General features: G+C 37.9%; 1 protein-coding gene across 1 annotated transcript in view; it reads left to right on the top strand.

The window, feature by feature from the left end:
• KDM5B (lysine demethylase 5B) overlaps positions 1-23,545 on the top strand; it is a 77,939-nt gene that overhangs the window by 12,466 nt on the left and 41,928 nt on the right. Inside the window, exons 2-4 of the mRNA XM_039227457.1 lie at positions 14,949-15,026; positions 16,391-16,513; positions 17,748-17,918. Of these exons, the coding sequence (XP_039083388.1) occupies positions 14,949-15,026; positions 16,391-16,513; positions 17,748-17,918 (372 nt within the window). The remainder of the gene's footprint in view (positions 1-14,948; positions 15,027-16,390; positions 16,514-17,747; positions 17,919-23,545) is intronic.

Here is a 23,545-nt window from a genome sequence, read left to right as displayed (position 1 = left end):
GTTAGAAGAGTATTTAGGCCCCCAGAATGTAGCCCTCTTCCCATCAAAATCATCCTGGGCTCCACCCTAGAATTAGAATCTCATGAGATGCCCAAGTATTTGAATTTTAAGAAGCTCCTCTAGTCATTCTAAAACCCAGCTGGGTTTAAGAACTATTGGTTTAGATAGTTCCTTGCTGAGATTTAGGCAGCTGTTCAGAGAAGAGATTTTCTTACCTGTTGACTTTGAGTTAATAGAATTTCTCAACTCCACTACCAGAAACAAGGGGATCTTTTTGTCAGCTCTGATGAATGAAGAAATGAATTGGGTCCTTGGGTTTGGTTGTGAGTTCAATTTAGTATATTTATTAATATGTCGATAAGTGCCAGTCATTGTGTTAAGGGTTTTAGAAATGAGTTAAGCAGCTTTGACTTAAAGGAACTCATAGTCTACTGTGAGAAAGGTCTGCAACTGGATTATATGGTGTGATATGCACAACAAGTAATGGAAATTGTGTATCAAACGGTCGAAGATTAGGGTTGAGGGGATGTGGAGGTAGATGGCATAAAGTGGCGGGGCTGCTTCAGATGTTTGGAAGGATTTTGGATTGAGATAGGGTTAGGGAGGAAATAGGAGTATAGAATGAGAATGAGAATCTGACAGACCCTCAAGAAATACCAACATTTAAAGAAGGAAGAGGACATAGTTGTAAGCTGTAGGAAAAGTGCCAGGGGAAAAAACAGGTTTCTTTTTCTTTTTTTAAATATTTTTTATTTATTTCAGAGAGAGAGAGAGAGAGAGAGAAACAGCATGAACAGGGGAGGGTCAGAGAGAGAGGGAGACACAGAATAGGAAGCAGGCTCCAGGCTCTGAGCTAGCTGTCAGCACAGAGCCCGACGCGGGGCTCGAACCCACAAACCATGTGATCATGACCTGAGCCGAAGTCCGACGCTTAACCGACTGAGCCACCCAGGCGCCCCGGGAAAAAACAGGTTTCTTGAGAGTCAGTATTTGAGACTTATATGACTTGTGATGATTTTCTTAAGTCTCATCTCTAGACACAGAGTCTTTTATTTAAATCCTTTATTTAAAACCTGGAAAAGTAGATAATAGAAGAGTTTTCATAGTGTGTGTCCCTTTGCTACCAGGCAGCCATTCAAAATGAGGACCACTTTTATCAGGCTGCAACTTCTGCATATTTTAGGTTAAAACGGATTACCTATTAAATCAAGTTATTATTAAATGTGGCAATAAATATGAAGTAAGTAAGGCAGTTAATAGTGCTAACTCTATAATAGTAATACCCAGTATGGTTTGAGATATATCATAGGATAAATCTATTTTAAGACCTTTGGAGATAAGACCTATTTACCTACCATTGCAAGTAAGTTGAGCATGTCTGTGCATTAGTACATCCATTTCTCTTTCAAAAAGGAGATCTATCTAGCCTTGAAGCATGCTCAGAATTACAGTATTTTGAATAGACTTGCAGGTTGCCCTTACATAAATATTAAACCATCTGACAGTGGCAGGAAAGGAGCCGCTTACTAGCAATTCCCGTTCAGGTCCAAGCTTCAGTCTTTTACTTCAGATAGGGCTGTTAGGGATCATACAAGTTCTAAAATTATTTCCACTTTTAATGTTCAGTTTGCAGTTAGTTGTGACAGGGCTAAATAGTTAATTATTTGCATCCAGTGAAATGTATGGCTTACTGTTTCTTTTTTTTTTTTTTTAAGTACAGTTGCCAAATGTCTTCAAATGAAACATCAAACAAAAACAAAAGTTTTGTATTCTTTTGGTATCTTCTTAGAGACCCAAGCCAAGTTTTAATGTTGCTATTGTCCCTTTTGTGATCTTGATTTTGAATCTCCGAGTGTCCAGTTTGTAAAGTACTAAAGTTGTAGAACATGTATTTATAGATTTAATGAGGCCTTAAAGTTAGGGTGTGTGATGTTTAACTTTCCCTGCCCTTGGTGCCCAGGTAGGTTTGGGTGTTGCTGAGGGGAAGGTTGAAGGGGCAGAGTCTAACCTTTTTCCTAAACTCCTTCCCCTGACAAATCATTCCTGGAACCTTTCTCTGAAGTATGTCATCTTTTCTTAACCTTGGTAGCCTCAGTTTTCTGCCAGAAATGGTCTTTTCCTCACTGGGATCCTAGTTATGAAAGAAAACAGAATCAAAGCTACATATTACATTTCCTTGGGGGAGAAACTGTAGCAGAATAGCTACTTGATTGTAACATGGCTTGGTATAGACATTGAAGTAATATTTGCACCAATTACAATTGCTGTAGGGGAGAAGGATCTGAAACTTCTTCTGGTTCCATTCGGTGATTTGTGTTGTAAGATGTCTGTGAATGATCTAAAAGAAATAATGCTTTCCTCTTAAATTTTCATGATTGACCTATCATGATGTCAGCCCATTTGAGTGGAAGATGATTTGTTCTAGGAATTTAGCTTTCTTATGATCATTCTGGGGGATTTTTAAAAGGATGCTTCCAGTATAGAGGTCTGATGAGGCTTAGGGGGATATGCCAAAAATTTATTGAATCACTTCAGTAGTTATCTTTGGTAGACATCTGTTAGGTACCTTTTGGAAGATACAGGTTTTCATGTGATCGTTACTCCCTTCTTCTTATTGTTTATAAACAAAATGGTACTTGGCTTGTTGTATAAAGTGGCCTGGAAAGGAAACCATGTTTTTAAGGTTTGGGGGGTTGGTGGTGGGACATTTTCCATAGTATTTTAACATGGTTTTTGACAATTATAAATCGAAGTCCTTTAGGGGTCCTGAAACTACAGGTGATTATTAAAAGAGGTCCTTATTGGAACTAATGCTTAAAAAAGTAAATATGACATGTCTTTTACCAGTGTATTTTCATTTACTAATAGATGCTCCTCCATAGAAACAGTCCTTGGACACTTTATATTCTTTTAAATAAATTCTGTAAAACTGAAAACTAATGGTGTTTTACCAGGTCCTGTCTATTATAGGAATTATAATTTTTTTTAATAGTTTATTGTCAAGTTGGTTTCCATATAACACCCAGTGCTCATCCCTACGAGTGCCCTTCACCATGCCCATCACCCCCCACCCTCATCAGCCCTCAGTTTGCTCTCGGCATTCAAGAGTCTCTCATGGTTTGCCTCCCTCCCTCTCACCCACTATTTTTTCCCTTTTTCTCCCCCACAGTCTCCGTTAAGTTCCTCCTAATCCTCCTATACATGCAAACATGGTATCTGTCCTTCTCTGCCTGACTTATTTTGCTCAGCACAACACCCTCAAGTTCCATCCATGTTGCTACACATGGCTACATTTCATTCTTTCTCATTGCCAGGTAGTAAGGAGTTATAATTTTATCAAAAGTTTTTATTTCTTGGTCCTTAATATTGTATTATATTTTATTTTATTTTATTTATTATTACTTTTTGGTCCTTAATATTTTAGTACAACTGAAACGTCCCTGTATGTTTGCAAATGATTATGCTGGCATTTACAGCATCTTTTTGGTGGTAGCAGTTTTAGGGAAGATGACTGGGTTGACATTAGTATACCTTTTATTTTTTTTTTAAACATTTATTCATTTTTTTTAAAAATATTTTTATTTATTTCTAGGAGAGAGAGAGAGAGAAAGAGAGACAGTGTGAGCAGGGGAGGGTCAGAGAGAGAGGGAGTCACAGACTGAAACAGGCTCCAGGCTCTGAGCTGGCAGTCAGCACAGAGCCCGACGCGGGGCTCGAACCCACGAACCGCGAGATCATGACCCAAGCGAAAGTCGGATGCTTAACCGACCAAGCCACCCAGGTGCCCCTTATTCATTTTTGAGAGAGACAGAGTGTGAACAGGGGAAGGGCAGAGAGAAAGAGGGAGACACAGAATCCAAAGCAGGCTCTAGGCTCTGAGCTGTCAGCACAGAGCTGTCAGTACAGAGCCGGAGGTGGGGCTTGAACCCACGAACCCATGTGATCATGACCTGAGCTGAAGTTGGACGCCAAACCGACTGAGCCACCCAGGCACCCCATTGGTATACCTTTTCAAAAAATGTTGGCATTTCACAAATAGGTCAAGGAATCATTGTTATTAAATAGAGAAAACACTTGAAGACACTGGTTTTAAAATATGGATGGATAGAGTTCCTTGGGATGGGTTGGATGGGAATTCTGTAGGGATTAGGATTATTAAGGCAGTTTTCCAGGGTTTGGGTTGAGGACTGACTCTTGGAGGGTACATAAGATCCTTTTGTCAGGCCCAATGAGAACTTCCTCTTTTTGACTAAGTATTGTTTTTTGTTGTTTTTTAAATTTTTTTCAAATGTTTATTATTGAGAGACAGAGCATGACCATGGGAAGGGCAGAGAAAGAGGGAGAAACACAGAATCTGAAGCAGGCTCCAGGCTCTGAGCTGTCAGCACAGAGCCCGACACAGGGCTCGAATTCACAAATGTAAGATCATGACCTGAGCTGAAGTCAGATGCCTATCCAACTGAGCCACCCAGGTGCCCCTTGACTAAATATTTGTAACTAGATTTTCTTGGTATACTTTAACCAAACAGTATACTAAAGCTTATTGGATTTTCATATCTTCTGTAGTCAGCTTATTTCTGTTCAGCCAGACATTAAAGAGATTTGCAAAATAGGGGCGCCTGGGTGGCTCAGTCGGTTAAGCGACTGACTTTGGCTCAGGTCACAATCTCATGGTTCGTGGGTTCGAGCCCCGCGTCGGGCTCTGTGCTGACAGCTTGGAGCCTGGAGCCTGCTTCTGATTCTGTGTCTCCCTCTCTCTCTGACCCTCCCCTGCTCATGCTGCCTCTTTCAGAAATAAATAAAAAAAAATAAAAAAAAAGATTTGTAAAATATATGTAATATAACACAATGCCACTCTTCTATTTTTTGCTTATTATTAAATGAAAATATTTTAAAATTTCTACTGTAATAAAAGTGTATAGGTACAAGCCATATAGACTAAAGCTCTTTGAATTCCTCAATTTTTAAGAGTTTTAAGGGGTCCTAAATCTAAACATTTGAGAGTTGTCATAGTGAAAAGGGAAATTTAGTTCTGCAACGGCCTGACTCAAAAGGAATAAATCTAGGTTTTATGGATGTGTAAGAGGTACATTGATCAATTGCAGAGACTATTAAAAAACCAGTAGAGAGGGTTTGGTAAAAACTTCAGTTATCTGTTGATTCTAAGCAGTGAAATGAACAATTAAAAGTGTTTTCTAAAGGGCAAACAATAGGTTTTCCTATATAACCAATATCAATTTAAATGTTAGAAAGTGGGCCTTTTTGTTGTATTTTGTCATTTTATTAAGTTTTATAAAATTTATAATAAACCTGTGATTGTGTTTTTGCTTCTTCTTGAGAGCTGTCTTTTGGGGTCAGAAGTTTGGAACATAAAACAAACTGATCCAAGTGATTTATTTTATTTTATTGTTATTTTTTTTAATGTTTATTTTGGAGAGGGAGAGTGAGTGTGAGCAGGGGAGAGGCAAAGAGACAGGGAGACACAGACCTGAAGCAGGCTCTAGGCTTTGAGCTGTCCCCACAGAGCATGACATGGGGCTTGAACTTATGAACCGAGTGATCACGACCTGAGCTGAAGTCAGATGTTTAATCGACGGAGCCACTCAGGTGCCTGGATCCAAGTGATTTTTTAAATTGACTTAGTATTTTTAAGAAACTGTTAGATTTAGGGGCGCCCGGGTGGCTCAGTCGGTTAAGCGTCCGACTTCTGCTAAGGTCATCATCTCACGGTTCGTGGGTTTGAGCGCCGCGTCAGGCTCTGTGCTGACAGCTAGCTCAGAGCCTGGAGCCTGCTTCGGATTCTGTATCTCCCTCTTTCTCTGACCCTCTCCTGCTCACGCTGTCTCTCTCTCGGAAATAAATAAATGTTAAAAAAAAAAAAAACAACTGTTAGATTTAGATTTAAAGAAAAATTGAGTAGAGTTCCCATATACTCCTTCACCTAGTTTCCTCCTTTTATTTATTTTTCTTTTTTTAAAATGTTTTCTTTATTTCTGAGAGAGAGAGAGAGAGAGAGAGAGAGGCAGCATGAGCAGGGGAGGGTCAGAGAGAGAGGTAGACACAGAATCCAAAGCAGGCTCCAGGCTCTGAGCTGTCAGCACAGAGCCCAACGTGGGGCTCGAACTTAGCAAGAGTGAGATCATGACCGGAGCCCAAGTCAGATGCTTAGCCAGCTGAGCCACCCAGCTGCCCCTCAGGCTTTGTTTTTATCGACCTTGACTATTTTGAGGAATACTCACTTGGGTATTTTGTAGGATGCCCCATTATTGGAATTTATCTAATTTTTTTTTCATGGTAAGAGTGGGTTTATGGGCAACTGATTTTTATTTATTTTTAAGATGTTATTTTTATTTAAAAAATTGGTGTGCGTGTGTTGGGGGTGCCTGCATGGCTCAGTCGGTTAAGTATCCTTCTCGACTTTGGTTTAGGTCATGATTTCATGGTTCATGAGTTTGAGTCTTGCACTGGACTTTGTGCTGACAGTGCAGAGCCTGCTTGGGATTCTCTCTCTTTTCTTCTCTCTGCCCCTCCCCTGCTCATGCTCTCTCTCTTTTTCTCTCTCAAAATAAATAAGCTAAAAATAATAATAAAATCACAGATTAAAAGCTTTAAGTTTAGGGGCGCCTGGGTGGCTCAGTCGGTTAGGCGTCCGACTTCGGCTCAGGTCATGATCTCACGGTTCGTGGGTTCGAGTCCCGTGTCTGGCTCTGTGCTGACAGCCAGCTCAGAGCCTGGAGCCTGTTTCAGATTCTGTGTCTCTCTCTCTCTGCCCCTCCCCAGCTTGTGCTCTCTCTCTATCTCAAAAGTAAATAAACGTTAAAAAAAATTTTAATAATAAAAAAAAGCTTTAAGTTTATTTTATTTATTTATTTATTTTAAAGATTTTGGGGCGCCTGGGTGGCTTAGTCGGTTAAGCGTCCGACTTTCGCTTAGGTCATGATCTCGCGGTTCGTGGGTTCGAGCCCCGCGTCGGGCTCTGTGCTGACTGCCAGCTCAGAGCCTGGAGCCTGTTTCAGTCTGTGACTCCCTCTCTCTCTGACCCTCCCCTGCTCACGCTGTCTCTCTCTCTCTCTCTCCTAGAAATAAATAAAACATTAAAAAAAAAAAAAAAGATTTTAAGCAATTTTTTTTAATGTTTTTTATTATTTTTAGGAGAGAGAGAGAGAGACACAGAGTGAGCAGGGGAGGGTCAGAGAGAGAGGGAGTCACAGACTGAAACAGGCTCCAGGCTCCGAGCTGGCAGTCAGCACAGAGCCCGATGCGGGGCTCGAACCCACGAACCGCGAGATCATGACCTAAGCGAAAGTCGGACGCTTAACCGACTAAGCCACCCAGGCGCCCCTAAGTTTATTTTAAAGGAAGCTAAAATGAGCTTCCTAGAAGGTAGGGATGTTTTATTTATAATGATTAACATTGGAAAGTAAAGAAAATAACCTAAATGTCTAATAATAGGAAATTTTAAAAAGTATCACTACAATTAAGTGTTAAATGTTCACAGCATAGTAAGTAAAAGGCAAAATATATACATATTTTTAAAACTATTACATAATTTTTAAAAAAATATTTTAATTTAATTTTTTATTTTTTTTTACAAATAGTTTATTGTAAACTATGACATAATTTTTTGATGATTATGAAGATAACTTGCATTTTAGAAGATACTGGAAAGATGTATACCAAAATGCAACAGGTTTCTCTGAGATTATGGCTAATTTTTTCTTCATATGTATTTTCTGATATTTTAGTAATGAGGGTATTTTGTATTAGAGAAAATTATTTTAAGCTTATTCTACGCTTAGCTTTTACCTCAGTAAGAGAATATGCAGTCACGAAGTTTTATATAGTGGATATATAGGAAATGGGTTGGTTAATATAAAATACTAACATTGTGGAACCATGCATAGGCTTGCCCACTACTGTGTTAACTTTTATAATATAGAAGTTGAATTCTTTTGTAACCTAGCAGCTCCTCTCTTTGCAGATCCATTGTTAAGTACCTCTACCCTTGAATTATATACCTAAAACAGTCTTAGGAAAAGCTCTTTAAGCATGGAAACATGACAGTATATTCTCCTTTAAGAAGCAAGGTTGCATATATCTCAATAAAGCTGGAAAAAAATACAGCAAAAAAAAAATAGATGAATGGGCCTTGAATAGTATGTATTAATTTATGAATGCCATTTTTTAATGTTTATTTTTGAGAGAGAGGGAGCATGAGAAGGAGAGGGGGCAGAGAGAGAGACACACACACAGAATCTGAAGCAGGTTCCTGGCTCTGAGCTGTCAGCACAGAGCCCGACGTGGGGCCCAAACCCACAAACTGTGAGATCATTATCTGAGCCAAAGTTGGAGGCTTAAACAACTGAGCCACCCAGGCGCTCCCTATGAATGTCATTTTATACAATTTGATAATGAAGATTAGAGAATTGAAACAATTGTTTTGAACATAACCAGTCATAAAACAAAACAAGGTTACAATAGGCTTCCTGGGAACTGAAGCTTTGCAACATAAATGTTTCCTCCTAACATTTTTGACCGCTTATTTTGTAAATGCCAGGAGCTATCTAAAGGCTTTTGCCCATATTATTTAAGCCTCAGTTTCCCCTTTTTACATGTACCTAAGCTACAGAGAGATGAGCTAGTACAAAGCCACACAGTCAGGATTTGAACTCAGGCAGTGTGACACCAGAGCATATCCTCTTTAACATGTTTTACTGTGCAAGGGTAAAGGAAATGACATTTTAAAGCACTTTAAAAATGCTTTAAAATGAGCACTGGAGAAATAACAGTGGGGAGGAGGGTGGAAATCTAGGGGAGCCCTTTAACCTGTGTTGAAATTGCCCTGATGCCAACTAGAGTTAGGCTGGAAGGATAGAATCCTTAAAGGTACAGTTTAGAGGTCAGATACTCCTTGAAAGTTAGGTTGAGTGACTATTTGCTAGAAGAAATTCTGTTTCAGTGGTCAGAACTTAATGTAATAGAATACTTGCTATTTTTGCTTTATAATAAATACTCCTTTATATTTGTAATTTTAATACTCACCATAGTCCTGAAGGTAGCTACTGTTTGTACATTTCAAATGGAAAAGTTAAGATCCCTTAAGTGGTGACTAAAGAACCAAAATGCACACCAGGTCTTCTGACTCTTATTAAGTGCATTACTCTTTCTGTCCTACAGTGTGTGTATATAATCTCCTGACATTCTGAGGAGCCAAGTATCTCATCCATTATCATGTCTTGGTTAAGTATGAGAAGGGACTGAAAAAAAAAAAAAAGGTGGGGATAATGAGATAAGAATTTGAAGGTGCAAAAGTTTTGAAAGCCAAATATACTCTCAGGATTTCCCCCCTAAGGTTACAGACTCCTTTGAGAGCTTGGTGGAAGCTGTGGACTGTCCCCCCAAAATCCACATGCACTCAATTCAAATACAGTATAAGAATCTCTGATTTAAGGAATAAAAGTGATTCTGTAGTCTAAAAAGAAAACCCTCAGTGATTTTTTAACTAGTGGCTCACTAAGGATGAGAGATCTTTATTAATTTTTAAAGTTTATTTATTGAGAGAGAGAGAGAGAGAGAGAGAGAGAGAGAGAGAGGGAGGGAGGTGGGATGGGGCAGAGGGAGGGGAAAGAAAGAATCCGGCACTGTACACAGTACAGAGCCTGACACTGTCAGTACAGAACCTGACGTGGGGCTCAAACTCACAAACCCTGAGATCATGACCTGAGTTGAAATCAAGAGTGGGATGCTTAACTGACTGAATCACCCAGTCATCCTATGGATGAGAAATCTTAAACTGACTTTGATCAAATGCATGGCTAATTAAAGCTGCTTGGTGCCAAGCCTACCCTGAGGGAAATAAGAAAGGGAGAAGTTAGTATTATCTAACACATTTTTATTTCTATTTGGAAGACATTGAAGTCCTTTGTATTACAAAACTTTCCTGATAGGGGCACTTAGGTGTCTCAGTCCACATCTCAGTCAGTTGAGCTTCCGACTTCAGTTCAGGTCATATCTCACGGTTTGTGGGTTTGAGCCCTGCTTTGGGCTGTGTGCTGGCAGCTCAGAGCCTGGAGCCTGCTTCAGATTCAGTGTCTCCCTCTCTGCCCTTTGCCGGCTGTTCTATCGCTCATTTGTTCTCTCACTCTTTCTCTCTCTCATAAATAAACAACAACAACAACTTTCCTGATAGACACTCATCAGTGAGTGTTCATTGGACCCCACTGAGGGACTCATAAATACTAACTCTACTTGTTTTAAAATGTATAGATAGGGACTTATAATGATTATGGTGTGCCCAATTTTACCAGTTAGATTTGTGCAAGTGTCTTAAGGACATCATACTGACATAAAACCATTAACGTGATGAAAAAGTAGTCATTTTACATTGTATTTCATATGTGTGTTACTTAAGTCTTTATTAAGGTCGATAAATCTTGTCCTCAACTGAAAATTTTTCTGACTTGCCTTAAAACGAAGATAATTGTTTGGATCCTTAAAATTTTGCACTATAGTTTTGTGTTAATGTGTTGATAACCTAGAAAGTGTAAGAATCCGGACTAAAACACGGTGTTTAGCTTTGCTGCAATGGATTAAAATCTTTTTAGTGCATTTATTCTATGATGACAGGTTTTAATAGAACATATGCAATTAGAAAATACATTGGTCTTTACTTAATGTAATTATTTGTAAACTAACCAGAATGAGCTTTTGACATTGAGTTTTAAAAATTAGTTTTGTCTGCAGGAGAACCAACTTTTGTAATAGACTCTATACAGAATATTTTTTCTCATTTTGCTGATTATTAAATCTCAAAATGGTGATAGCCTCTCTATAATCAGAAAGATTAAAACAGTATTCTAATATGTGGATGCCAGTACTAGATCATTTACAGACTGAATTTTCATGGTGTTTTTGAAAAATCCTTAGCATCCTATGAAAGTTATTCTCCCACCGGTCAACTTTATTGCACATTTCTCTCAGTTAAATGTACTATAAGTTGTTGTTCAGTGTGGGGACTAAGGAAGAATGTTTACTTGATTTTTCTCAGGCCTCTGAGGATTTCAAAGCTTTAACTTCCTCCTACTTAATAGTCTTCTGAAGGAATATATTTTTTAGTGCTCAGGAAAATAATTGAACTTTTAAATAATATGGCTGGACATTTATTTTGAAAGTGTTAAAAATAAAGCCATTTTAAAGTTTTAAAAGTGAGCGAATCTCAGCAGGGAATTATATGGGATGCCTTGGAGTCTGTGAGCTCATAACATCTAGTTAGTATGGAAATGCTGTTTTTATGTCAGAAAAAGGATTTATGCACCATTATTGTTAGAGGCTAAAAGTTTTGGTTAGATTATATGATTGTATGATATGACCTTTAGATAAAGTGTCAAACCAAAAAGTTATCACATTTTTTAATAGTCTCTTCCCTTTGATGGCTTTTTCCCCCATGTAAAAGTTACAGTCCATTGAGGCCAGACTCAGTAAAGGATACCTTTTTTTTTTTTTTTTTTTTAATGTTTACTTATTTATTTTGTGAGAGGGAGGGAGAGCACGAAAGCAGGTGGGGGCAGAGAGAGAGAGAGCATCCCAAGCAGGCTCTGCACTGTCAGTGGGTGGGGGAGTCCTGTGCAGGGCTCTATCTCACGAATGTGAGAACACAACCCGAGCCCATACCCAGAGCTGGGCACTTAACTGAACCACCCAGGTGCCCCAGCCAAGGATATCTTAATTCTGATATTTCAGTGAGCATTGCAAATAATATGTAATTCTTTTATTGGAGTAAAGCTTTTCAGCTGACAGTGAAAGTCTTGAAATTGAATGACACTTATCCCATTCTCCCTCATTCTTTGTAACCAGAAGAGATGACAAAGATTTCAGTGGTCTGTGTTTAATGAAGGAATGATCTGAAACAGTTTTAGCTTTATATATATTAGAACCATTGTGTAATCTTCTTTAGTGACAGATATGTACTGTTTTCCTGTTTATTTTTAGGATTCATTAGAAAAAGCTTCAGTATAAAATAAGCATAAATTATATAATATATACATACATACAAAGACACAGCTCACTATAATTTATGAAACTTTAATATACAGATGAGATGAAATTAATTTCTATATCATTGTGTTTTGTGATTAAAAGGCTTATTTGGTTAGTCAGGGAATATCCTACATGACCCGAAAGTCTTAGTTTATTAAAATCCTCAGGCCATTTGGACAGTATGTTAATCATTTACTTGTATATTCTGACATATTATCCTTGATATGTTTTTGGTCTTAACCTTCTACCCAGATTAATTCATTTCAGAAAGCCTACAGCTTTTATTAAGTGTTACGGAGCAAAGCTCTGAGCAATATAAAGTCTTCCTATTAACCTGTGATAGAATATCAAACAATGTGATTTTCTTTTATTACATTGTGTTCTGTACAATTAAACACACTGTTTTCCTTAGCCTTAGTTATCAAACTAAACAAAAACAAATCACTTTCATCTTTTTTACCTGGGTTAGAGTAGGTAGTATTTTTTAAGTTTAGTAACAAGGTATATAGCATTTCTTTAACTGACAACTGACATTTAAACATTAGCCATAGTCTTTGTGGAAGAGGCAGTGGGACAACATTAAATACTTGTTAAAACAGTGCTGCCAATTTTTCTTTTTTCTTTGGTTCTTCTTTCTGGTATGGTAGTAAATAGCTTTGTATCAGTTTGTAATCTACTTTTTTTCCCTTTTTAAAAAAACTGGTAAAATGTTTTTAACATAATACTTTATTAGGCATTGCTGTTGGGTATTTTTATTGAAGTCTCCCCATCACTAAAACAAAACCTTGTTTTACTTTTTCTTTCTTTCTTTCTCCCTTCCTTCCTTCCTTCCCTCCCTCCCTCCCTCCCTCCCTCCCTCCCTTCCTTTCTTCCTGTCTTTTTTTTTTTTTTTTTTAAAGTAAGCTCTGCATCCAACATGGGGCATCAATTAATGACCTGAAGATGAAGAGTTGCATGTTCCATGGACTAAGCCAGCCAGGGGCCCTAGACCTTGTTTTACTTTTTAAAAAAAATATTTGAGAGAGAGAGAATCCCAATCAGGCTGTGCACTGTCAGCCCTGAGCTGAAGTAGGGCTCAAATTCACAAACCATGAGATCGTGACCTGAGCTGAAATCAAGAGTCAGATGCTTAACTGAACCACTCAGACACCCCTGTTTTCTTTTAAACTAAAAGCAATCAACAAATTAGAATTTAAATGAAAAATTGAAAGCAAATAAATAAAAGCAACCAATAGTAATAGGTCTAACAATATAGATTTGAAATAACAGTAATCTCTTTCCTCCTTCCTATTCTGATAATCTTTAAAATTTACATGTCTGTGGGGTGCCTGGGTGGCTCAGTCTGTTGAGCATCTGACTTCTGGTCAGATCATGATCTTGTGGGGAGTTTGAGCCCCATGTTGTACTCTGTGCTGACAGCTCAAGAGCCTGGAGCCTGCTTTGGATTCTGTGTCTCCCCCTCTCTCTGCCCCTCCCCTGCTCATGCTCTGCCTCTCTCTGTCTTTCTCTGTCTCAAAAATAAATAAACATTAAACAAAATTAAAATTTACATATGTAATATTGTTGGCACAATTTTACATGTTTTAGTTTTTTACTCATCCAGTCTTGGCTGTTTTTCTGTATTTAGAACATCTAGATCTTTTTTCCTTTATTACAGCTGCAGAGTATTTTATTGCAACTTACAGGTGTGTCAACATTTATTTACTTTATCCTCCATTGATAGATATTAAGGGTTTTTTTTTTTTTTTTTTTTTTTAATAAGTAATCTCTACACCCGATGTGGGGCTTGAATTTACAACCCTGAGATCAAGAGCCACATGTTCCACTGACTGAGCTAGTTAGGTACCCTAATATTTAAAAAAAATTTTTTAATGTTTATTTTTGAGAGAGAGAGAGAGACAGAGCATAAGTGTGAGGGGAGGGGCAGAGAGAGAGGGAGACACAACATTCAAAGCAGGCTCTAGGCTCTGAGCTGTCAGCACAGAGCCCAACGCGGGGCTCAGACTCATGGACAGCAAGATCATGACCCAAGCCGAAGTCCATGCTCCAGCGACTGAGCCACTCACGCGCCCCAAGGAAGATTTTTTAAAACGAATTTTGTTTGGATGGCAGTCTCTGCCACCCCCCCTCCCCACCCCCCCAACATATCCTTAATTTTATAATAAAAGTTAATGAAACTAGAAGGTTGCATACGTAAAATCTAGTTTATAGATGATTTGATATTCATATAGCTATTTTGTAAAAAGATAACTTCTGTGGAATAGAGGAATCAAAATCTCTTTAAATACCATATGATTTCATTCATATGTGGAACTTAATGTATCAAAATCTAACAATACACTTAATTGAAAATCAAAGAAATCCACTTCCTGTGTTTATTCTCCCACCACCCCAGTCCTACTAATCTCCTATAAGAAGATGTGGTTGGTATATATACACCACAAATACCATATGATTTCACTCCTATGTGGAATTTAAGAAACAAAACAAATGAAGAAAGAAAAAAAAAAAAAGTGATGTTTTGGAGCACCTGGCCGGCCCAGTCGAAAGAGTATGTGACTCTTGATCTCCAGGTTGTGAGTTCGAGCCTTAAGCTGGGTGTAGAGATTATACTTAACAAAATAAATAATAAACTTGTCAGTGATTTTTCAACAGGTTGACTTTCAGTGACATTATTATTCATTTGGAAGGGTGTGAGGAGGGGTGTGTGCAGGATGTATCACTTATATGGGGAGGGGTAATCAGTACATATTCTGCTGCTCTGCTGGAAAGATTGAGAAAGTACTACGCATGTTCTGTTTTGTTTTACTGGTAGGAGGTACCTTGTGTTTTACTTGACTGGGGTTTTAACACATATTTTTGAATGTCAGAATTATAAATTCTTCTGATAAAAGCCTTTGCTTCTCCCCTAGGATTGGCAGCCACCATTTGCTTGTGACGTTGACAAACTTCATTTTACCCCACGTATCCAGAGGCTGAATGAATTGGAGGTATTGTCTTGACTACTATTCTGGTTGCCTGTATTTCAGAAGGGCTTTCTTGGAGGAATCTGTCACAAATCTAGTGGTTTTTAGTGAAGCTAAAATATGGCCAATAATTGATAATCATGGTAAAACAGATGACATTAAAGCCTTTGTAGCCAACCAGATTTCATTAAAAACACTGACTTTGTCAATCATTCTTGGCCTATGAATTCACTTAAATCCTTCTAAATTTAGGTGACATTCACAGTAATTTAGGTCTTGAAAGGAATTGACTTTGAGAATCATCTAATGGAAAAGAATCTCCAGCTCTAATTTTCTTCCAAGTACACATCTCCACTTAGGTTTAATAACACTTTAATTTCCTAAGGGAGGAGTGTGGGGAGTACTGAGAATTTTCAAGAGAAGAGGTGATTTTCTTCAGTCTCTGGGTGACTGAAACTCTCAAGTGCAGGGTGAATAAAGCTTAGGTATTGGAAACCTAGAGGTAGTGTTTATATTAATGTTTTGCTAACCTGATTTTCATATTGAATCATGTTTTGTTTTTCTATAAAAAATGAGACATTTTTAACTTAAATGAAACATATATCCCCTAGGATTCTGTGGGATCCCAGAATTTCTGTATTTTGTGTCTGTATTTTCAAGTTGAGCTTGAAGGACAGGAAATGAGTGCCAACTTTGAGGTCTTAGACTGGGAACATCTGAACGTTCATTTCAGTTGTTTTTGAGCAAGATAAAACTCCTAAAACTCTCTGACTTACATTTAATTTTCAAGGAGGGGAAAGAAAAATGACCAAGAAAAATTTTTTTGGACAAAAAGTTTTTAATGACTTACAGACAACAGTAATAATTTGTTAAAGGAATGACATTTAAGAAATTTACCCTGGTTTTCCTTTATCTTATCAGGACTTGTTAAAATTGGTATGAAATCGCTTTTGTAATTCTGTTTTTAGGTTTTGTGTTTGAGAAAATAAGAAAATTTGTATTTGGAAAGAACAGACCTTTAAAATATCCCAGTTGTAAAAAGACTAAAGCATATAGAAGCTTATGATATAATTTTGACCAGTAACAAAATTGTGCTTATATGATTCCTTAAATGAGGTACTTTTCAGAGTGCCTGTTTAAGGGAAGGCTTACTGAGTTTTTAACCCTGCCAGACACATGGCAGGGGCTGAATTAAATTTTTGTTGAGTTAATGTATAATTATTTAACTAGCTTTTTTTGGTATATTTTTTGGCAGTTTCTCTGTTGAATTCAGAAATGATATTTCACTTAAATATTCTAAGAGTGAAACTACCACACACACGGGTAATAATAGGCAGGGGTCTTAAAATAAGCTCGATAGGATTAAAATTCACTTCTGTGTTATTTAGGCTCAAACTCGAGTAAAACTGAATTTCTTGGACCAGATTGCAAAGTACTGGGAGTTACAGGGAAGTACTCTGAAAATTCCACATGTGGAGAGGAAGATCTTGGACTTGTTTCAGCTCAATAAGGTAAGAGGCTAATGGCCATCTCCCTCTTTTAGTATCTTTCTGCCAGCATAAATTTGATCTTCTTCACTTTAAAAAGAAACTTACTGTTTCAAATATGTAAAATGAAATTCTCCATTCACTTTAGTAATAGATCGGGCTCTACATGTCAGGTCTGCAAGCCTTGAAAGCCTTATCTTGTGAACTATTTTGCTGCCATCTTTTTTGTGTGTGTCATTTAAAAACTTTAATTGTTCCGTAAGATACTCTTTTTTGTTTTATTGTAGTAAAAACAACTGAGGTTCAGGGAGAAAATTGACCAAACTCTAAAGGCTGAGTCAGAATTCAGTACTTTAACTTCAGGTTCACTTCAGTGTAAAGTCTACATTCTTAACTCCCAAATGGTGCCATCTTTCCTACTCCTTAGTTTATGAAGAGTTGTAAGGGTTACCGAAGTTAGACCAAGGACTAGGACTTGTTCTTTATTTATTAGAGATTTAATTGTTGGTCTAGTTCTTCCTTCTAGAAAATCTTGACTGCTTTGGGGAACTAAGAAGTAGCTTTTTGGGGTACAACATGTTTATGGGCTATATTTAAATTTTCTAGCTTGAAAATAAAATTTCTTTGTTTGACTTGGGAAAAGTATTTTTTTTTAAAGTTTATTTTGAGACACACACACACACACACACACACACCCACACCCCCCCATGAGCGAGGGAGGGGCAGAAAGAGGGAGAGAGTGAGAATCCCAGGCAGTCTTCTCATTGTCAGCACAGAGGCTGATGCAGGGGTTTATCTCATGAATGGTGAGATCATGACCTGAGCCAAAATCAAGAGTCAGATGCTCAACCAACTGAGCCACCCACATGCCTCAGAAAATATATTTAAAAAAAATTTTTTTTAAATATTTTATTTATTTCTGAGAGAGAGAGAGAGAGACAGCATGAGCAGGGAAGGGTCGAAGAGAGAGAGAGATAGAAAGACACACACAGAATCTGAAACAGGCTCCAGGCTCTGAGCTAGCTGTCAGCACAGAGCCCGACGTGGGATCTCACAAATCCATGAACCATGAGATCATGACCTGAGCCAAAGTCGGACGCTTAACCGACTGAGCCACCCAGGCGCCTCTGGAAAATATATTTTTAAAACTTACCGTTGCCAAGAACATGTTGTTCTCAGAATCATACCTAGATACGATGGAATTAGAAGTGATTTCTATATATGTATTTCTAATTTCTTTTCCTATTTTATTTAACAGTTAGTTGCAGAAGAAGGTGGATTTGCAGTTGTTTGTAAGGATAGAAAATGGACCAAAATTGCCACCAAGATGGGATTTGCTCCTGGCAAAGCTGTGGGCTCCCATATCAGAGGGCATTATGAACGAATCCTCAACCCCTACAACTTGTTCCTGTCAGGAGACAGTTTGAGAGTGAGTATTGAGGCTGATCTTAACCTATTTTATTTCACTGCTTATTGGTACGTTATCTTTTAGGGTGAATGAATAAGCCTTAGTTCTTTGTGGAATGCACTGCTGAGAAGACTATGTTTTGTGAGTTTTTCCTCCAGTGTTTCTGCTGCTGTGTTTTAAGAGCAGCCGTACTTAGAAGTTTGGAATGAATAAGGTTGGAGAAGAAATACCCTTTTGCCGTCAGAAGCCAAAGTCTGTATTTAACTTCACTAAGGCTGTGTCTTCCTAACGACAAGTTCATTATTATCTTGTTATGGCTCATGCTTTTGCACTCACATACTATGTAGCACATATTCCTAGTTGTCACAGCAAAATACGACCTGTGAAAGAAGTTGCCTACCTGTTCTCTCGCCATCTGAGATCTCCAAGGATATTTTCAGATAGAATGTTAATATGAATAAAAGGTAGAGGATTTAATAATGCTAGATAGCTATTGGATCCCTCTTCTAATAGTTCCTGTGTAGCCATGTTTGTTTTTTTTTTTATAAAGATGGTTTTTGTCAAATTATTCAGATAAGAACTTTCGTTGTAATTAAAGTAAAACAATATTGCAAAAACTTATTTCAAGACTGGTAGAAAGAAGAATATCGTTATCTGTTTATCCCTTTGAGTTATTCTAAGGCAAGAGCAGTGAGCCCTATAATTTTAACAATTGTTACTGTGCCACAGAGAAGTAGAAAGATAATGACATAGTTTCAGAGGGTAAACTACTAATCATAACTCTGTCTTGATGTTATAGACATACCATCTGTAATACTCAAATTCTATAGATTTTTGTAGCATTGCATTTTTCTTTCCTTTCTCCCTTGATTCCAGGGGAGCTTTCTTTTTAGCCTACAAGGACATGACCAGTCTAATATTCAGAAAGTTGTCAGTGTTCTTAAATGTATATGTGTGAATGTTTAATGAACCTCAGGCATGAAATTTAGAACTTTGTATGTGGAACCTTTATGTCTCTGTTTTATAGTTAGATTTGATCTACATATAGTTGCCTACAATAGATTTTCTCTTTATTAACCTTTCTGTTTGAGTATGGAAGTCATAGTGAGAGAAAAGAGAGTTTCTACTTGCTTTATGGGTTGCAGCATTTTAAAAACAACTGTATATTTGGAGACACAGTGTAGTTTCATAGTTGAAAAGCACAGAAGCATTTATTCAATCGTAGTCTGAAAGGAATAGATATTTTTTAAAAAAATTTTAAGTGTTTTATTTATTTTTGGGAGAGAGATAGAGACAGCATGAGCAGGGAAGGGTCAGAGAGAGAAGGAGACACAGTCTCTGAAGACAGGGTCCAGGCTCTGAGCTACCTGTCAGCACAGAGCCCGATGCGGGGCTCAAATCCACGAACCGTGAGATCATGACCTGAGCCGAAGTTGGACACTTAACCGACTGAGCCCCCCAGGTGCCCCAGGAATATGTATTTAAAGATGCCTTTTATAAACATTACATCTACAACACGGATAAATACTTACTGAGGGGCCTGCTGTGTACCAAGTATGTTCTAGGCACTGATAGGTATTCATTGCAGAGCAAAGGAAAATGTGATGACAATAAAAATCACTCCTAATCCTCTTACCTGTTTTTTTTTTTTTTCTTTCAAAGATACTTTTATGCATATATACACAGGCTGGGATTGTATTCTTCACATACAGTATTATATCCTGCCTTTTCTCTGTTTAACATATCATGAGCATTTGCCATGTCATTGAATATTTTTTTATCTAGTGGCATTCTGTTTTTGTGTGTGTATTTTTCTTTGTTGTTACTGTTTTTTTTAGAGAGAAAGAGCACGAGCAGGAGGGAAGGGCAGACAGAGAGAGAGAGAGAGAGAGAGAGAGAATGCCAAGCAGGTTCCATGCTGAGTGCGGAGCTGGACGCAAAGCTCAATCCCATGACCCTGGGATTATGACCTGAGCTGAAATCAAGAGTTGGGATGCTCAACTGACTGAGCCACTTAGGCGTGTTGACATTTCATTTTTATATCCAGACCTTGATTTCCTCCTATTGTTGAATGTTTAGGTTGGTTCCAGTATTTATTTATTTATTTATTTATTTATTTATTTATTTATTTATTGTACTGGGATGCCCATTTTTTATACCTTATTTTTGGCCCATTTCTGAGTTTTGGAAATAATTCTTGGAGAAAAGGGTAATTAGAATACATATATATATTTCTAATTTTTTAAATGTTTATTTTTGAGAGAGAGACCGAGTGCAAGCTGGAGGGGCAGGGGCAGAAAGAGAGAGACACAGAATCTGAACCAGGCTCCAGGCTCTGAGCTGTCAGCACAGAGCCCGATGCAGGGCTCAAACTCATGGGTCATAAAATCATGACCTGAGCTGAAGTTGGATTCTGAACTGACTGAGCCACCCTGGTGCCCTGGAATACATAATATTTTTAAAAAGAATCAAAAGCAATGTGATACCACCACACACCTATTAGAATGGCCCAAGACAGAGCACTGACAGCACAAATGCTGGCGAGGATAATAGAAATTCTCATTCATTGCTGGTGGGAGTGCAAAATGGCACAGCTACTCTGGAAGACACTTTGGCTGTTACTTAGAAACCAAACATACTCTCTTACCATACAATCCAGCAATCATGTTTCTTGGTATTTACACAAGAGTTGAAAACTTATGTCCACACAAAACCTGCACATGGATGTTTTTAACATCTTTATTAATAATTGCCAACACTTTGATGCAGCCATGCTGTCCTTCAGGAGGTGAATGGATAAATGAACTGTGTTCTATCTAGAGAATGGAGTATTATTCAGCATTAAAAAGAAATGAGATCTCAAGCCATGATAAGACAAGGAGAGGAACATCACTAAGTGAAAGAAACCAATGTGAGAAGGCTGCATGTACTGTAAGATCCCACACCTGTGGTATTCTGGAAAAGGCAAATGTGTAGAAATGCTAAAAAGATCAGTGGTTGCCTGGGGTTTGGGGGTAGGAGCAAGGGAGGGAAAAATATTCACAGTACAAAGGATTGTCAGGGCGATCAAAATACTACACGTCATTATAGATTTGTCTAAACCCATAGAACGTACAGTATCACAAGTGAATCCTAATGTCACCTATGGACTGTGAGTGATAATGATGTGTTAGTGTAGGTTCATGAGTTGTAACAAATGTACTACTACTCTGGTAGAGGATGGTGACAACAGGGGAGGCTGTGCCTGTGTGACAGTAGGGCATATATAGTAAATCTCTACCTTCACATCTTGATTGTGCTGTCAACCTAAAACTTCTCTAGAAAATCTTAACATTAAGGGGGAAAAAGAAGTCTTAACATTAAGGGGGAAAAAATATGCTCAGTGAAGGAATTGTTTCAAAAGGGTGAACCGAAGCTTAGAGTAAGTTTTGGGAAACGTGAGAATAACTGAGCAGTGATGTCCTGGTAGAGTGGGACATGAGCCTCACATTTTCTAGGTGTCTCAGCAGATGCTCTGACTCTGTAGGATGGGGTCCTCATGCTCTGGTATCAGTTACCTCTCAATCCCAGTTTATCAAATAAAGGTTAAAATTAGTCTGCATTCACTAGCATTAGATACAAAGCAAACACATCAGGTGTGTGTTTGGAACTGTGGTTTGGAACAAAATCATAAAGCTCTTCATATATATTCTGAAAAGTTTCTGACCTTGATTTTACCTTAAATCTTTAAAGTCCTTACAGAATGAAGCTAGACCATAGTTGATGGAATGATTTAGATTTGGTGGGAGATAGGGACCACATATATAAGCGGGCGAGGATGGAGGGGGCAGGGGGAGAGAATCCTGAGCTGGCTCCATGTTCAGTGGGGAGCCTGACATGGGGCTGCATCTCAAGACCACAAGGTCACAACCTAAGCCAATATCAAGAGTCAGATGCTTAACTGACTGAACCACTCAGGTGTCCCGGTAAGGTCTGCTTTTCTGACCATCCACTTAATAAAATTTTCTTGATTCAGTTCAATTCATATCTGCACGATCATACATATTTCTAGGTTTCAAATAAAAAGTTTAGGGGTGCTTTGCATAAAAGTATATTACTGTGGATTTCTGGGACATGAGTTTAAGTCCCATGTTGGGTATAGAGATCACTTAAATATATTTTTAAAAAGAAAATTTATATGAAATGTGAAAGAGGCTAATTTATTTGTTCTTAATGTTTATTTATTTTGAGAGTGACTGGGGGAGGGGCAGAGAGAGAGACAGGGAGACAGAGGGTCCTTAGTAGGTTCTGCACTGACAGCAGAAAGCCCAGTGTGGGCCTTGAACTCACAAGCCTGAACCAAAGTTGGACACTTAAAAGACTGAGCCATCCAGGTGCCCCTAAAAGAATTTAATTTAGATGATAGGTAGGTTTTTTTTTCCCATCTGCATGTTTTCATTAAATATACTCTAGGGGTACCTGGTTGGCTCTGTTGGTTAAGTGTCCAAGTTTGGCTCAGGTCATGGTCTTACAGCTTGTGAGTTCAAGCCTTGCAGCAGGTTTTGTGCTGACAGCTCAGACCCTGGAGCCTGCTTTGGGTTCTGTGTCTCCCTCTCTCTCTCTGTCCCTTCCCTGCTCATGTTCTGTCTCTGTCTCTGTCTCTCTCAAAAATAAACATTAAAATTAAATATACTCTAAGTGCTCAATTTGAGGACTTGTTATAGAATGGAGGGTAGTATTTCATACTAATTTAGTTAGTATTTCCAGATGAAATCAATGTATGAATTTAATTAGAATGAGCAGAATACTTACTATACTTAAGTTGTTGTGCCAGTGGTAGATTTATTACTTGTTTAAGAGTATCAAATAATCTGTATCAGTATTTTTTTATAGTGCATCATATTTCTTAAATGTCAGGCATAGGTTTTCTTAATTGCTCTGTTTTTGTTGTTTCCATCCCTCTTCTCTGGATTCTTTCTGCACATGTAGGGGGGAAAGAGCCAATAGTGAGACTGTATGGTAGTAATGGTACCCATAGAGCCAGGAGTTTTAGAAGATTATTATTTTACTGTATCTTAGTCCAACATAGATGATATACCTTAAATAGTTACAGTTGGGAACCTGCTTTTATAAATGCTTCTTATGATAATTGTGAGTCCTATTATGAAGAAGTGTTACTTGAAATCCATATTAGATTCAGTGGTGATATTTTGATGTTATTTTGTTTTGTTGTGCTGGCATTAAATACCCTCTATTAGCAAGCCTAGAATCATACTAAAAATAATCAAAGCAAGAGACTCTTGTCTGATCAGAACCAAAGTTATTGCTGTGGCTTACCTATTAACCTTTGCCGTGTGAGTTAGACCTTGTAGGAATATGTTGAAGTAAATGAAAGCACTAATAAGGGAGAACAGTTTAATCAGTTTACCAATTTTCTCAGTTCAGATGATATCTTTTGATCATAGAACAATGCTAGTTTGAAAGTGCAGGATTTTAAAATTTAGAAAACCTATTGGATTCCATATTTTATTCTAAACACTATAAAAAAATCAAATATTCTCAATATGGAAGGTCATTTTGGGAACTTACAAGGGGCCTTTTTTTAATGAAAAAAAATTTTTTTTATGTTTACGTTTGAGAGAGAGCATGAGCAGGGGAGGCGTAGAGAG

Source organism: Hyaena hyaena, unplaced genomic scaffold (assembly GCF_003009895.1).
Source record: "Hyaena hyaena isolate Hyena2069 unplaced genomic scaffold, ASM300989v1 scaffold_28, whole genome shotgun sequence".
NCBI lineage: Eukaryota > Metazoa > Chordata > Mammalia > Carnivora > Hyaenidae > Hyaena > Hyaena hyaena.
This window is presented reverse-complemented; position numbering and strand designations above follow the sequence as displayed.